We start from the raw sequence: 18174 nt of genomic DNA on the forward strand, positions 1-18174 counted from the left end.
GACCAAATGTCTAATCCTAAAGTCCCTTCCAGCTCTAAATCTATAGTGTTGTGATTCTGGATAGTTAGATTAGTGACTATAATAGGTAACATATAGATAAATAGAGAATGACAATCTTTCCCCTAGGAGAAAATATTATCCTTCATTCTCAAAAAGTTACATGACATCAGGGAGGTGATGTCATGACATGCAAGTGAATTGAATTTAAGGAGAAAATAGATGGTTCCAAACACAGCAATCAAAAGGACATAAAGGTGCAGACACCTGAAGAGAAAAAGAGTAACTCTAGGAGACAAAAAAGAACCTTTATGTTCAAAAGACTTGGGAGGGAATGGCAAAACAATTTCCTTGGGAGGAAAGCTTGAGGTAAAACACAGGTCTCTTGAGGAAAAAGGAATAGGCAAAAGATCAGGCAGGGCTGACCTTGGAAAACTGGGCAGACTTAAGCAGACTCAGCAAGAACTTTCTCCAAAACCGTAACTTGTCATTTTCTCATAACCATTTTGTGAAACATCAGGTAGCTTCTGTTACTCTACAGAAATTAGCCTAAGTGTCTGCTGATGTCCTAACTACTTTCTAAAAAGGTGGACAAGGAGAGCAAGAGCCACCAAGATCTTGAAAAGAGAGCTCCCTGAAGCCACAGTACTAAATGCTAATAGACTGCTCTGGCAAACCATGACTAGAATAGCTCTTACTTGGGTTGTCCTTTCTGACTATGAGTCAGCAGTAGAGACTTCTGTGCTCAAGTATTTGAAGGGCAGAAATCATATGGAAGAGAGATTACACTTACTCTTCAGCCTCAGAAAGCAGATATAGGATTGCAGGAGCAACTAGTTTAAGTTGCTGAGGCAAATTTAGCCTTAAAGCCAGAGTGAGGAAACCTTCTAACAATTAGAATTCTACCAAAGTTGAATGGGGTGGGGAGAAGGTAATACTGTTCCTTTTATTGTAACTCTTTAATTGGAGACTAGAGTAGGCAATGACTTCTCAAAAGTCTATCAAAATAGGTTTGGGATAGATGGATAATAAGGTAATTTCCAACTTGAAAATCCTGTAATTCTATAAAAATATGTCTCTAGATTCAGATTCCAAGCCGTTCCTTTAAGATAAAATTTTACCTTCTGCAAATCATTTTTGTTTTTATCTCACTTCCAATTTGGGGGGCTTATTTACCCAATACCCATATTCAAAAACTAAGAGACATGAGTTGAAATTTTTAAGAAGTTTCAGACAAAGAGGAAAGTACCATTCCATCCTGAGTGCACATACTAAGATTTCTTGCAGAGAGGTTCACTATGAGTTCCAGGTTTTGAGGGATTTGGGACTGGTTGTGAAGAGAAGAGGAGGAAAGAGATAGACAAAAAAAAAAATGGTTAGTGCATTTGTATCAGCTGGAAATAGGCCTAGAAGCAGGGGGTGTGCTGGAGCCAATCTGTACCATTTTGAGAGAGCTGATCATTAAATTTTCAGTGTGAACATTTACAGCTTGGAAATAAGCAAATGCTACAAATTGGGATTTGATTTATTATTGTTTATCTAACATTAATAAAGTGATAGAGAAAATGTTACTAATGCAAATTAAACTTTAAAGTATGCTGTGGGTTTTTTTTCCCCAGGAAAACCTGTTGTTAAATATTTACCAGCACATCCTTATATAGAAGAGATCATGGAAAAGTCAGGGCAGACAAAATTTGGCAACGAACAGAAGACAGTTCTACCTTCAACATTGTTCTGAATTTTCCAAACAGAGTGTATTTGAAGCCTGAAATCAAACAGGAAGTATTATTTACCTGAATAAAGAGGTACATCTTCTAGTGTTTGATAATAATATCTAAATTTGTATGTAAGTACATATACATACACACTCACACATATGGAAGAGTATGACAGAGCAAATTTCTTGGAGGATGTATATATATATATGTATATATATACATATATATTCACATTTGTATAATTATACATATAACACATGTATATATATATATGTGTGTGTGTGTGTGTGTGATATGCATACCTGCATTTATTTCTTAATTGGAAAATAGATATGTCAGTGAATTTTTGAGTGCTTGAGGTGACCAGCCCTTTGGACACAAACCACCCTAGGAAAGATCAGGCATTAGGGTTAAGAGGTCTACTTTGGGCTTTCCCTCAATATTTTCCTGGGCCCCTTTTGCTCAGGAAAAGACTGGGGTGGGGTGGGTGGGACAGTGAAACAAAAAGGAAAAAAGACAGCTCTGATATTCACAGAGGAAGAGTGGGAGAAGCTTCACTCCTAAGGGGTGGGGAGTGTGGGGGCGAGATTGTAGAGTGAAAAGAAAATGAAGAGCATTGTGGCACGGTGAAGGGAGCTTTACAAAGTGCCAGAGGCTTTGGGTCCGAATCCCAGTTTGAGTGTTTACTATCCATGTCACTGGACCTCAGTTTCATCTGTAAATTCAGAGGTTAGAGTGGATGATGTATGTTTCTAGCTTTAAATCCTAGAATCATAAGAACTTTGTAATATCAATGAACAAGAGATTTAACAAGGAAGAGAGATTACACTTACCCTTCAGCCCCAGAAGGCAGATAGAGGATTGCAGGAGCAACTAGTTTAAGTTGCTGAGGCAAATTTAGCCTTCCAAAGATCAGATTAAAAAAAAGGAAAAATGTAAATGCTAAAAAATAACCACAGCTACTACCAACTAAAAAATCAGGGGGAGGCTCACCTTAGAGACCAGATGAGCAGAGGGACACTCCTTGAGAGATACTGCTATCAGAAACAAAGATCGTTGAAAATCTGGGTGAGCCTAATAAGAATTTGGTTTTCAGAGCAGGATTTTTTGTGTACCACCAAATAAGAAAAGGGATTTAGTTAAACCAAGAGGGGGAAAAAAAGAGAGATTAACAAATAGAGAATTGATTTCTAAACCAAGAAGAAGAGTTCAAATCCAAATTCTAACAAAAAAACTGACTGACTAACTTTAAGTAAGTCAATTAACCTGCTCCAGGAAATTCTCTGTCTCTAAAACTATGAAAAAGGTGACAACCTGTTTTAATAGAGGGAATTTCCTTACTGGGACTTCCTTTCACTAGAACTTCCAAGTTCTAGTTCTGTATACTAAGACAGAAATCAGACAAAGGGGAGACTGAGTAAGACTCTAGAAAAATCTTTTTTTTTTTTTTCTGGGCTAGAGGTGAAAGAACTGGGCAAGGCAGAATAAGGCTCAACACTCACTGTTAGGATGCCTGCTCATTCCCCTCTCCATATTAGCATTCCATATCTTCTGCTAGCTTTCTACCCTCATTACTAACTCCTCTTAGGTACTTTCCTCCCCATCCCCCTTGCTTGTTTCTCAGCTGCCCAAGCCCCTGCCTTCCATCCTGCTTTGCAGAAATGCTCTCCCTCAAGACATATGGGCTGCTGACTCATTCTCCCAGCTTATACTAAAGCTTAAAACTTTTAATTCCCTCATTATTATCTTTTCTTTCTCTTTTTAATTTGTTCCATCTTGTTCCAAGTTATGAATTATGCACAGTTCTTCTGGTGCTCAAGAAAGACCCTTTATCAAATCTGTACCTAAAGAGATTTCATGAGTCATTTTGACCAAAATGACGCAAAAAAAAAAAATCTATTCATGTTGGCTGAAGGGATTGACCTATTGCTCCTGCTCCTTTCTGTGTGTCACTTCTCTCTCCTTTCCTCCCTCCCTCTCTCCCTCCTTTCTTCCCTCTCTCTGTCTCTCTCTGTGTGTGTCTCTGTCTAGTGTTCATTCTCTCTCTCTCTCTTTCTCCCCCCCCCCCTTCTCTTTCTCTCTCTTCTTCTACACATGAGCACACACTCACCTATCTCTGGGAACACGGAGCCTAAAAGTTGATGGATAAGTGGGCTCCAACAAGGAAAGTGGGTTTTCCTGGTGTGACTCACTGGACACAAAAAGTCCATTCCTAGAGGTGGGCAGAGGCGGCTAGCATAGAGGGCCAGGCAAGCTGCTGGTGACTTTAAATATGTCACATCACTATTCAGAGCCATTTAGAAAAAGATCGCACCATCACACTTGTCCACTAAAGATTGCTCCCCACGGGTCTCTAGCAGACTGTACTAATGATACATTTAATGATACCCAGGCTTCCCGATGTAAGGGGTGTGAGGGAGAGAAGGAATATTCTGTTTTCTTTGTCCCTTCCCTAAATCTTCCTAATCTGATCTCCTGTTAGTTTTTCCTCCTCACCACCCACTACCATGCCTGCTGAGAGCACCCCAAATCCTGTTGAAATAACCTAGTTTGCGGCTTATTTGGCTCAAAATGGAAGTCGTAAGACAAATGCAATAAATAACTCGGGTATAAAAGAGGCGAGAGCGTTCTGTCACACATATGCACACACACCCAGCCTAAACACCGGTAATTATTCTCTGTGGTAACCTTTCTCAGTCAGGGAGGGCTCATATTTACAGCTGTTTACAGTAGCATAGGCTGGCAAAGTACGGGGTTCGGGGATTGTTTGCTTCTGGACAGAAATGGGGCTGGCTTCCGAGGGAGCAAATAGTCAGAGAAGGGAGTTCGGGACATGTTCCCCAAAGAGGAAACTGAAGATCCTGGGGAGTCCCTGGGGAGCCCGAGCCATTGAGCCCCGCTCCCTTTCAGGAGCACGATCTCCCCACTGACTTGCCTTGGTCCGTGGGTGTCTTCCCCGGTGTTTCTTTGTATCCGGGTCACGTGACAGCACTCCCGGAGGGTTTGTGTCATACCCATCTAATGCAATTAGCCAGCCAAGATGAACCTGTCATTAGGGGTGGGGGAAGGAGGGAGAAGGGCTGACTGGGAATATGGAAAGGAAAGGAGAAGTGGGAGGAAGGGAAAAACTGATGACAGAGATTATGGGTCTGATTAGCTAACCACCAACTCTGCCTATGTTGGGTGGACATATACTGCCAGAAACTGAAGATGGGGAGTGGGGGGGTGGGGAGGGGAGCAAAGGCTGCAGGAAAGGGTCATGAGATTTCCCTACTTAAATTCACATTGTTGGTATGTTTCCTTCATACACATCCCAAACCCACTCCCACCTCGGACTCTGTGTCCCCTGCTAAATAGTTTGATGTAGCTTGCTTGGATTGATTAATAGGGGGAGGAGGGCATCCCATTGTGTTATCAGATAGCAGCAACTCCCCTCTATCAGGTCATCATATATGTTATCATAGTGACAGGTTGGGTGGAGGGATCTCTTCTAGAATGAGATGGAGTCCCTTGGGAGAATACCTCAAGCTTCCAAACCTACTTTATATTCTTTTCCACCTAGAAACTTGCCTACTTCCTCCAAATCGCAGCGTTGCTATTCATTTTCTTCTCTACTAGAGAAAAAGGTTATTGAGGAAGACCAAAGGTTTATTTGGTTTTAACCACAAATAAAAGAAAACAAATGTTAATTAGTGCCTCTCCCTTTATTCCACAGTGCTCACTCCAAGAAACTCTTAGACAGTCGTACTTCAGTTTTCATATATCTAATTACACGTAAGATTATATATAGAAACACAGAATAGCAAAGCTGAAAAAGACCTTAAAGATCACCTGAGGATTGGAAAGAGGCAGAGACATGAAGGAATTTATTTGCTGAAGATACACAGTGGGTTGCAGCAGACGGATGATTAGAACTTAAAGCTCTTTCTACTCATCAAATTTCATGAAAACCTATTCTTAGTAAAGATTGATCTCTATGCTAGCCACCTCTGCCCACCTCTAGGAATGGACTCCAGTGAGTCACACCAGGAAAACTCACTTTCCTTGTTGGAGCCCATTTATCCATCAACTTTTAGGCACTGTATTCCCAGTGATAGGTATGTGCTCATGTGTAGAAGAAGAGAGAGAAGAAGAAAAGAAGAAAAAGAAGGAGGAGGAGGAGAGAAAGAGAGAGAAGAAGAAAAAGAAAGTGAAGCAGAGACAAACAGACGGACAAAAAGACAGAGACGGAAACAGAGAGAGAGAGAGGGAGGGAAGGAGAGGAGGGACAGAAGAAAGGAGGGAGGAAGAGAGAAGTGACACACAGAAAGGAGCAGGAGCAATAGGTCAATCTAATGTAAAAACTTAATTATCTAAAGTAAAATTATCTAAAGTAAAAATTCTACATTAAATTCCCACTAAATTTCCATACATGGAAAGCACCATGCCAGTGCCCAAAACCAAAATGAATGCGAAACAGTCTGTGCCCCAAAGAAGTTCTATTCCATTGAGGGGAAGAGGAATATACATAAATATTGTGGAAGGGAAAGTACTAACTAGGGAGAATGAGAATCATTGCCTCAGTAGAATGTAAACTTCTTGAGGGTAAGGACTATCTTATATTGGTATCTGTGCCCTCAGTACCTACTGTAAAGCTCAACATCTAGACAAGCAAGCACTTGAAACTTTATTAATTAATTTAATGATTCCCATAAAAAGGAGTATATTGCTTAACTTTGAAGAACTGTATGAATTCTAAGACATAGATCAAAAGATAAGGAGTATGTTCTAGGTACTATGTTCTAGGTACCAGGGAATGAAAAAGCATGAAAGCAAATGGAATGCCAAAGTCAGAAAATAGCAAGTGGGTAAGTTTGTCTGAAACAAAAAATGTAGGAATGGAAATAAAGATGAAATAAATTTGGAAAGTAGGCTGAAACCACATTGTGAAGGACTTTAAACACAAAGCTAAGAAGTTCGTGAGATATCCTAGAGGCAAAGGGTAGCCACAGAAGATTCTAAAGTAATAAAATAGTCAGACTTGTGTTTTAGGAAGCTTATTCCATCACCAAGACCATTATTGTCCCAGACTCAAGGAAAGAATTGGGGATTCAACCAGAAATGAACTAAGAAAACATACAGGGGAGTTTTCATGTGGAAGTAATAAATGTAAAATAGGAAGTAAAAAATGAAAATATGAAATGCATCATGATAAAAGGAACAGAGTGTGGGTCTAAAGTCAGGAAGACCTGAATTCAAATCCAGCCTCAGACACTAGTTATATGACCCGGACAAGTCACGGAACTTCTCACTGACTCAACTTCTCCAACTGTACAATTAGGATAATAATAGCACTACCTTCCAGAGTTGTTGTGAGGATAAAATGAGATAATATTTATAAAATGCCTAGTACATAGTAAGTGCTTAATAAATATTTGTCCCCTTCTTTTTCTCTCTCATTATTATCTATCTGCTCATAGATTTGGCCCTGAAATTCTAACAAATGGTAAAATAGTTATTTTAGGGCTCTAAATGGTCAACTGGGAAGAAACTCTACGAATGTGAGAATATTGTCAGAAACATCCAGGGAAATAGCCAGTCTATGGAGGAGCAACTCTGATCCATTGCATAATGATGTCATGAAGATATCCATTAGATAATGATGTCATAAAGATGCAGAAACTGACCAGGGAGTCTTCAGTTCTGAAGCTGTTTTCATCGTTTCATTATGTACTTAAGCTACTTAATGAAACATAGCTTGTATTATTTTTCTTTCTCCTTCTTTACCAAAAGCCTATATACTTTTCAAATGTGCTTAGGATATGAATCCCTTTAAAGAAGCTCTCTGAAGAAAGGAAGCCAAATAAATAGAGACAAATACAACAAATGGTCCATAAAACGTAAAGAAAAAACTGTTCATCTTCAAACAAAGGGTTATGATTGTTAACAGTTAATTAGGTGCCCCCAAACCTAACTCCAACTCCCCAACTACACATATACACACACATACACACACACACTCCAAAAACACATTAGGCAAAATAACATCACAAGGAGCAATGAATTCACATGACCAGTGTTACAAATAGAGTAATAAATACACAAATGCTAATGCACAGGGTAGTTATCACCTCAAATGCTAGGAACTTCCACCCACTATCTAATTTATTTTTCTAGTGGTTGACTAAACGGTGTTACAACAGGATTCATCGGATATCATGGAAGATTTTTGTTCTGATACATTCCTGACCTTAATACAAAGCAACATTATTAGGGCCAACAATTTTGTTTCCTTCTATCTGTCAGAATTGGGGAGATCATGGCACTGAGTTGGAGGGAGGCAAGAAAATCACAGCTGCTGATTAACAGTGGTGACAAACAGTTTTCAAGTGATTAGCAATGCCTTAATCTCTAATAGAGAGCCTACTCTTCTGAAAAGATAACGGCATCTCACATTTATATAACATTTTATGCTTAACATTAACACTTTCCTCCTAAAAACCTAAATATGACAAGTATTATTATCCTCAAAGCTCAAAGTTCAAAAATTCAAGTAACTTGTCCAAGATCAAAGTAACAGTGAGCTAGAGGTCAAATCCCAGACTTTAATGGAGCTTTCCCCCCCTAAACTCTAAATCAAGTGTTTTTCCTATTATACTACATTGCCCCCAACAATTTGTATACTAATAACTCAGGCTGATATGAAGTCTGATTCCTCTGACTGGTACAAAGAAATCCATGGTAAAATTGATCAACCAATACATAAGAAACTCAAATGACATGTAAGGACCTATATAAAATGTGGGCAATATAGAACTGATTAAGACCCCATCCCTACCCTTAATGTCTTCACTCTCCTGGCAAATAGAGAGGACAAAGACATAAAATGTAACTAAAAATAGAATGAAGCACAGAGCAAGTGCCCAAGAAGTGGTGGGCAATAAATTCAGAAGGAAAAGAGCTTACTGTGGATTGGGACAAGCAGAAGAGGTTCCAAGGCAAAGCTTGAGCTTGGTCTTCATTCTACCAAAAGGATCATTGTCAAAAAGAGGGCATAAGGAAGGTGGAAGGGTTGAAATGGAAATTTATTGTTATACATTTTGAATCTTCTCTTATATTCCGTTGTGCACGTGGCAATGTTTTTATCTTTTTCTGTTTTTTATTTTTTGTATTTAAGTTTTAAACAAATAAATACATTTTTAAAAGGCACATAGACAGGAAGAGGATACTGTAAGCAAAGTAAAGTGGCAGGAATGAGCAAAGTATATTCTGTAGATAGTGAGTAAAGCAGACTATTTGTGCAGAGGATCAATGGAGGGCAGTAATAAAAGGAATCAATTAAGTCAATAGATAGGTTAAGTAATTTTCTCTGTTAGTTTGCTGTCTAGATTTTTGGCATTCTTTTCTCCTTTCTCCAAACCTATCACAATAGTATTATAGTTCTGGAGTTAAAAGGGATCACAGAAGTCATTTAGTACAAGCCTTCACTTTTCCTATGTCTGTTCATGGAGTCATCTGGCTTCGTTCAGTTGGCTTTAAAGATCATAGCCTAAGGCAGCATGATTTCAGAAGCCTCTGGTAGAATTTGGCAAAAAACAGAAAACAAAAATGAACACTAGAATGGACAAAAACAAAGCAAAATTGAGGAAACCCAAAGTGAGCCATGTGCTGAACAAAAGATCTGGAAACTGGCCTAGTATGGCTAATTTACAATTCAAGTGCCAGATCAACAGGTGAACCCAACTCACTTGGATTAATTTTCAAACATGGTATCTCTGAAAGATTACATGGAGACCTGGAAAAGGCTGAAAAACTTGGGAATGGAAAGGGGAAAGGAGAATGGGTCCTATTTCCAGTCCCTTACCTCAAGTGTGGTAATGGGAAGACCTATAGCAAAGGACCTCAGCTTAAGGTTTCCAACCCAGCAGGCAGCTAAATAAAATGTTATTTAAAGAGAAGACAAGTATATAAACTTAGCAAATAAACATAGCAAATAAAGTGCCACAGGTGGCAGCAGAAACCAAAAGCACAAATATTTTTAAAAAGAGCTGGGCAGACACTCAGAAGAAAACGGGATTATAGAGTATAAGTGCTACAGAGGAAGGTGGGTGGGCCTGGATCGATGTTAGTCCTGGAAAGCTCCTAAACCCAACAACCTAAATGGACCCATAAACTGATCGATGGTCAAGCACCACCTGGAAGGAAGGGGAGCGTAGTCTTGGACACTGAGCACAAAGTACCTAACTTTTCATATTGTTTATTGCTTATTATATTTATGTACAGAACCACATGTCCCAAAGGTTTAAATCATAAGATTTAGAGCTAGAAGGGATCTCAGAGAAATGGATTCTGAACATAACATTCATGAACTTGTTTTTCATTGTTTTGATAACTTTGTAATTTTCTTTGCAATTGTATGCACTCAAACATATTCTAAGGATGGGTTACTATTGTCAAAATGGTCTATGACAAAAAAAAAAAGAAAATAAAAAAAGAAATTCTGCCCTGGAATGAGAAAACATGAGTTGAAATGCCCTCTTCCCCGATATTTACTTCCTGTGTGACATTGAGTACATTGTTTCAACACCTTTGTGCCTCAATTTTCTTCATTTGCTAAAATAAAACAGAGGCAACTCAGAGAAAGCAAAGAAAAAATATTAGGAATCTATAAACAACAAGAGTTCAAATGCCACCTCAAATATTAACTATATAACTCTAAGCAATCCCTTAAGCTTTTTGCCTCAGTTGCCACGACTATAGAAAAAGGCTTTGGACTTGATGGCCCCTTAGGATCCTTCCAAGAACAGATAGATAGCTCAATGGATAGAGCACTGAGTATGAAATCAGGAAGGCTCATCTTCCTCAGTTCAAGTCTGCCTTTAGACACTAACAGTGTGACTCTGGGCAAGTCACTTAACCAGCTCCGTTTGCCTCATTTTCCTCATCTATAAAAATGAAGCAGAGAAGAAAATAGCAAACCCTTCTTAGTGACTTTGTTATAAAACCTCAAATGATGTCACAGAGAGCCTGCAGACTGAAAAATGAAGGCTCCTTCCACTTCTAAATCTATGAATCTATATCTTATTTAAAATGACAGAAGAAGTAATAGACTAGATACAAATCTAAGACTTCTGACTTCAAGCATGTTGCTCTTTCTAAGCTCCCAAGTTTATCCTCAATGCTTATCAAGCAGCCAGAGTATTAACCTAAAAATCAAAAGATCTGGTTTTGTTCCCCAGGTTCCCTTCTTTGCCATCTATGTGACCATATCTTATATCCATAGTTTATCTTCTTTATGAATTTGTAAGATGAGCTCTATTCCTGAGCAATAGGTACAAACTCAATATCACTGCTAAAAGCATCCTACTGGTACATCATTACCTAGGGTGATAAAAAGAGGTTAAGGTTAAAAAGATGTTCCTTCCCCTGAATAGCTAGTAATAATCTTTCATATTTATAAAGACTTTTAAGGTTTACAAAGAACATCAATTAGTCCCCTAGGATTAAGCTTCATTTCCACGTGACCCTTTATAAATATTACAGAAGACTTGGTGGGAAATTTCCATCGTTACTCTCTTCCTGCCTAGAACTCTGCAAGAAGAACCTGACTGCCTAAATTACCAAATCTAGTTATCAATTTCTTATTGTATATGAAGGGTGAAGTGGGAATAGTAACACTGTCACTTCAAATCGTACTTTTTTTATGAAGTAGGGATAGTAACACTGTCACTTCAAACAGTACATTTTTAATGTTCCATGATATGAGGTCCTTCTGGAGCCCTAAAAGGATTCCCAGGAATAAGAAATTCCAGATGTTGATTATTTGAGCTGAAGCAAAAAGATACCTTATATCTTGCAATTAAAAACTCATAATTATATTTTGCTTTAAGGTTTGCAAAGCACTACCCTCCTTCCTAGCAACTCTGCAAGATGGATAATGTATGTATTATTATTTCCCTTTTATGTGGGGAAATTGAGCTCAATTCAAAGGGGATATGCATTATTCTGACCAAAGCAGAGTAGAGAGGGATTGCCTCCTCATTCCTAGAGATATATCTCTCTTGATACAGGCCAATTTTACATTAGTTCGGGCACAAACCATGATGTGATAAGAATGAAAAGGGGGATAGAGGTTCTTGTCTCTATATCAGCTCCATAGATCATTGCCACTGAAGAGCAGCATCAGTCATAGACAGATAATGATGGAGGTGAATTGGGAAGAGAGGATATAAGCATTGGTGGGGGTAGAAATGTCTCAGAAGCATCCCTGCATCCCCAGAACTATGTAGAGTAAATCTTGATGGCTATACAGGATCACACCAAGATCCTCAAATGCAATACTTTCTGACTGGCAAGCTGACTACCTAATGTATTTTTCACATCATTCGTATGTGCCTCTATGTGTAATTGAAACATATCATTCACAGATCACAGTAAATAGCACCAACCACCCAAGGGTGTTGTACTCTAATTTCCAGAGGTTTGTGGGCATTAGGTCTTGTTTCAAACATCCCTCATATGTCAAACAAACAGTGCTATTAGGTTCTTCACCCTTGTCTTGTTTTTCTTCCTCCTCACAAAGTCTCCTCATGTGTTTGTCTAGTTTGGGGGCATTTGTTGGGTAAAGACTTTTTTTGATCTTTCTTTATTCACCTTTCCCAGATGTCTGTTTTCAAGAAGGAGATGTGGCTCCTTCATGTTGGAGTAGATATATTCAGACTTAGCAAGCTAGGATGAAGAATGCATTATTATGGACCAGGGACAGATAGGTGACTCAATGGATAGAGCACTGAATATGAAATCAGGAAGGCTCATCTTCCTCAGTTCAAGTCTGCCTTTAGACAATGAAGTGATTCAGATCAATTCCAGTAGACTTGTGATGGAGAGAGTCGTCTGCATCCAGAGAGAGAACTATGGGGACAGAATGTGGACCACAACATAGTATTTTTACCTTTGTTGTTGTTGCATGCTTTTGTTTTCTTTTTCACTTATTTTCCTTTTTGATCTGATTTTTCTTGTGCAAAATGATAAATGTGAAAATATGTATAGAAGAACAAATAAAGTATTCGAGAAAAAATTTTTAAAAAGAATGCATCATTACCTACAGCATTTATTCATCACCTATTCCATATAGGACACTAAGAATGCACAAGCATATAAAATACAATTCCTTTAATCAGGTAATTTCTAGTATAGTGACCTTAGACTTATTATATTTGAACTTGACTTTCCTTGTGTATAAAATGAAAAAACTAAATTAAATGTTTCAGGTCCTTTCAGCTTTCAATCCATGATCCAATTATTTTAATGAGTGTAAGTAGTGGCAAAATGGAAAGAGAGACAAATCTTGGATTCAGGAAGATCAGGGCTAGAGTTCCAACCTTGAAACATGGTTTCTGTGTGACCCCGAATAAGTCAATTAATTTCTAAATCCCCAATAACTGTCTATGACCATAAGTTACTGAACAGATGTTGATCTAAAATGGTGGAGGGAAGTTTTGCTTACCATGAGCTCCCATAGAAGTTAGAGGGCTGATCCAAACATTTTCTTAGTTTAGGTCCAGTGGTATGCTGATTTACAACTAGCATTCAACTAGCTCTCAAAATTTTTAACAGCTAGCTTTCCAAAAAAATGCTCAAGACATATTTTCAGATTAATTTGTATTATAAAAATTTTATCCATTACTTTATTAAATCTGAACAATCAATAAAGCCAAAAAAATCACTCTGATTTGTAGTATCAGCTTATTTCTGACCTCTAAATTTTTGCACTGAAAATTTAATCATTCATTCTTTTGATTTTTGAACTGGTTCTAGTACACCCCCAGCCTCCCTGAGAAGCAGGAATACCCAGATCACCATTTTGAGCCCAGCTGGAGAACATATCCAGGACACTGTCAAGAACTGCCAATCTTGCTAAAGCTTCTTCTTCTTATAATTTTATATGAAGGTAAAGTGAAATCCCAAAGGAGCAACAAGCAGCCTGAAGGCATGTGTGTAAATGAGGTATGTAATAAATGCAAATGGGCATTTGCCTTACCTAGCATATTAGGTTATGGTCATTTTTAGCTACAGCAGACTAGAGCTTTCCCCCTGGGCTGATTCCCAGACAGATAGTAGGTCCCCAAAGTGTGGGCCTGAACAATCATCTCAACTCCAGGGATAGCCAACCCTGCATGGAACAGACCAGGCAGCTTTCACTTTATCCAGTCAAGTCCATCCCTAGAAATATAGCACAGAGCACTTGATGATGAAATTTAAAAATCAAAGAATCTTTGAATTAAGGAGAACTTTAAAAGTCAACTAGTATATCCTCTTATCTCCTACAGGGACTTCTTTACAACTTCCACCACTAGTGATCTTTTTGGTTTGTTGCATCATCTCTATTGCTTCCTTCAACTATGTGTCTTATCTCTTCATCTATACAGGAAACTACTTAATTTTAGACAGTCTCCTGTATATTTTCTATCACCTACAGAACCTCATTGCAGAACTGATCACATATACAAGAGGCTTCTGATCGAATTACAGAACTCCCAGGTGTAAGAATCCCTTCCACAAAAGCAAATGGCAATTTTGCAAAATTAGACTTAGAAGTCATAGGATATAGATGTAAAACCAAGAGACTTTACAATCCATCTAATTTGGATAGAGCACCAGTCCTGGAGTCAGGAAGAACTGAATTTGAATCTGGCCTGAGATACTTCCTAGCTGTGTGACCCTGTGCAAGTCACTTAACCCTGCTTGTCTTGGTTTCCTCATTTGTAAAATGAGCTAGAAAAGGACTACAAACCACTTTGGTGTCTCTGCCAAGAAAACCCTAAATGGGATCAAGGAGAGTTGGATGTTACTGAAATGACTCAACAACAATGAGTTAAATAACTTGCATACCATAAAGTACTAATAAATGCTAACTGCTATTATTAATATTATAATAATAGTATATAAGATAATTAATGACAAAGCCAGGATTTCAACTCTGGTCCTTATATTCCAAATTCAATGGGTTTTTTCCTGTATTATATATTACCTGACATTACATGGGAATTAATAGCCTCAGGTACCTCATTGGGTAAATGTCAGAGATGTGATTTGTCCCCAGATTCCTGATTGCAAGCCCAGAAATCTAACCATGTCATGCTGCCTCCTTTATACCTTTATGCTGAGTGTATAATGGGACTCAATAAATTCTTGCTGAGTTGATTTAACTAAACCAGCCTTTGATCTCCAGTTTATGAGCAGGGAGCCCTCCCCCAAATCTCAGATCTTAAAGTCTACCTCTTACTCATATCACACCAGGATCTCCTCAGTTATGAGCCTGGGGCCCTCTAGACCCCTGACTACAGGGATGACAGAGCCAATCCCATTGTTTCAGTGAAAACGGTGTCAACAACCACAATCATTCCAGTAAAATAGAGGATCACCAGATTCTGCCATCTGTTCTACAACCGACCACAAGGACCATTTGGATTTATCATGTCCCCAGCAGCTGATTTATTCTATTCCTTGTCACTCCCAAGTAAAATATAATCTGAGTAGGGACTATCTGCATTTTCTATTTCTATTCTCAGGACTTATTACACTGCTTGGTACATGGTAAGGAGTTAATAATTTTTTTTTAAGACTTCAAACCATTCACTCACATTGTACAGCACGGTGGTCCATCCTTCCATGGTTATACACTGGAAGACGGTCAGCACAGCAAAGAGAATGTTGTCAAACTGAGTGATTCCATCATTGGGGCCAATCCAGTCTTTGCACTCATAACCCTCTGGGCAGCCCTGCACCCCACATGGGTGGGGAGGGTCAAACCCTTCCAGCACACCTGCAGACACATAGTAAGAGAAGAAACCATGGGCAAGTGAGAAAAAGCAGAAAAGTGAACCCAGAAGACAATAAGAACTGGGGTGTGACAAGAAATTCTCTAGTGAGAAAAAAAAAAAAAGATTAATCTTTCTTTGTTCTCTCTTTCCTAAACCACTGCAAGACCCTCTTTTCTGGTCTTTCTACCTTATCTGTATCCCTGAGCAGGTAATCATTCCTATTTCACATCTTCTTCTGGAAGTGACTTTCTTTTTTTGTTTTGTTTGGTTTGATAGATAATGGGGGTTAAGTGACTTGTCCAGGGTCACATAGCTAGTATTAAGTGTGTGAGGCCAGATTTTAATTTGACTCTATCCATCTAACTGCCTGTGACTTTCTTTCCAGAAGCTGTCCTCATCAGCCCCCTTTAATTATCTGCAAAAAAAAATGTTTTTTCTATCATTGGCTTCAAAGTTTTTTGGGAAATTATGCCCTCAGATTTAAATAACAAGAATGAAGATCACTGGGAGGAAGAGAACTGATTTCCCCTCCTTGTGACTTCTAGTAAATCTTATAGATTTAGATTATTAGATTAGATTATAGACATAGATATAGTGGGAAAGACAGAAGCAGTCTTAGAATAAGACCCGGATTTAAGTCTCAGCTCTAAGACTGATTCTTAAGGCATCTAGGTAATGCAGTAGATAGAGTACTGGGAGTAGAAGCAGGAAGACCTGATTTTAAATCCTGCTTAACTGCTTCCAGGCTCAGTTTCCTCATTTGTAAATAGCACTTCCTTTTCAGCATTTGTGTATCAAATAAAATCATATTTAACCTCTTAGCATGGTGTCTGGTACATAAGTACCAGCTGTATCAATGCTAGCTAGTATTAGTAAAAGTCATGGGACTTCAAGAAGTCCACTTAACTGTGATTGTATCACCTGTGGTTGTAAAATGTGGATATTACTGCTTGAAAGGCTTACCTCACAGAATTGTTTTGAGGAAGCATTTTATAAACTTTAAAACACAAGAGAAACATGAGCTACTTTCACCCTTTTGCTCATGTAGGTGGTAGATACCATGATGCCAAATGAATTGTAGTTTTGACACTTTCCTACAATAGATGAAACAACTCAAGCCCAGAGAAAGGGAACATGGTTAGTTATTTACTTATAAATGATATTTCTCTTTGATTAGTTATTGCCCATGTTTGAATGAATGGAACCAATGGGATTGTCCACAGATCACAGGTATCTGGAACCCAGACAGGTGGGAAAATACTGTAAGCACTACTTGGTGACCCTACCTGAATTGTTCATAAAGCAGGCCCTGTGCAGTTTTCCACTGTAAAACTCCAGGCCAATGATGGCGAACATCAGGATGGCAAAGAACAGAAGAAGGCCAATCTGTAGAAGAGGCACCATTGCCTTCATGATTGACTTGAGTACTATTTGCAAACCTGGAAGAAAGCAGACCATTCTTGCATTTATTCCATTGTATCCTGCTGCAGATAAGTCAAGGTAAGGAATTCTAACTCCACACTAGTCCCCAAAGCTGAATCTGTTCTCTTTATATAGCATTCTCTGATATCTTAAACATGATACAATACAATTGAATTCAACAAGTTTTATTAAGTACCTATATCCTTCTAATATAACCTCTAAGTTTCTACTGTTAATAATAAGGCACTAGAATATATTTAACAAATAAAAGAAAATAGAGCATTGAGTGTTGATGACAAATTGAGTAAATTTTGCTTCTTTTAAAGTTTGGTTTGCAGAAACTAAAGTCATGTTTATTCTGAGAAGACTTTGCCTAGTAAAACTGGTGGCTGGCTGCAAAAGTGGCTAAGAAGGAGAGTAGGCGGTACTGGTCAATGTTGGGTAAAACACACAGCTGATTTTGTAGGGACATGACAATATTTGCCAGACAATTAGCAAACAAAATGACTAAAATGTTTATCCACCTTGACCCAGAGATTCTAGTGTTAGGCGTATACCCCAAAGAGATGAATGAAAAAATCACAAAGCTGCATATACACCAAAACATTCATGTTAATACTTTTTATGGTACCAAAGAACTGAAAACAAAGTAGGAACCCATAAGTTGGGGAAATGGCCAAAGTGTGACACAAATGTAATTGAATAGTTGTGTGCTATAGGCAATGACAAGCATCATAAATACAGAGAAGAATGGAAAGACATGAAATGATTGCTAGAGGAAATAAGCAGAGCTAAGAAAATAGCATACATTATGACCATGATAGTGTCAATGAAAAGCAAAACAACTGCAAATATCAAAACTGAATTTGCAAAACTATAGAGAACAAAGTTGTCCCAAAGAAGAGCTGAGATACAATTCCCACTTTTCATTTTCAGAAATTAGATTCCACAGGTATGAAACTCTGAACATCAGGGTAGATTTTTTTTTGTAATATTGACTGGTTTACTGATTTTTTCCCTCTTCATCTTTAAAAAAAAAAGCAATTTTTTTGTTTAAAGGGAGATGCTATCTGGGAGCAGGTAGAAAAAGAAACACACGAAAATATAATTGATATGTTATAGGTATATAACATAATACATAATGTCATATGACTATTATCATAAACTTATTTATTATATTATAATTTAAGTACATAATATAAATATAGGTAACTGAAAATATCATTTTTTTAAAT

The 18174-nt window shown here is 38.1% G+C and overlaps 1 protein-coding gene across 1 annotated transcript in view; it reads right to left on the bottom strand.

Annotated features, from left to right (window-relative positions):
• Positions 1-18174, bottom strand: part of LOC127561608 (voltage-dependent R-type calcium channel subunit alpha-1E-like) — a 248785-nt gene that overhangs the window by 141813 nt on the left and 88798 nt on the right. The window contains exons 4-5 of the mRNA XM_051996782.1: positions 16804-16956; positions 15338-15519 (exon numbers count right to left, since the gene is read on the bottom strand). Of these exons, the coding sequence (XP_051852742.1) occupies positions 15338-15519; positions 16804-16956 (335 nt within the window). The remainder of the gene's footprint in view (positions 1-15337; positions 15520-16803; positions 16957-18174) is intronic.

The sequence above is a fragment of the Antechinus flavipes genome, chromosome 4, assembly GCF_016432865.1.
Source record: "Antechinus flavipes isolate AdamAnt ecotype Samford, QLD, Australia chromosome 4, AdamAnt_v2, whole genome shotgun sequence".
NCBI lineage: Eukaryota > Metazoa > Chordata > Mammalia > Dasyuromorphia > Dasyuridae > Antechinus > Antechinus flavipes.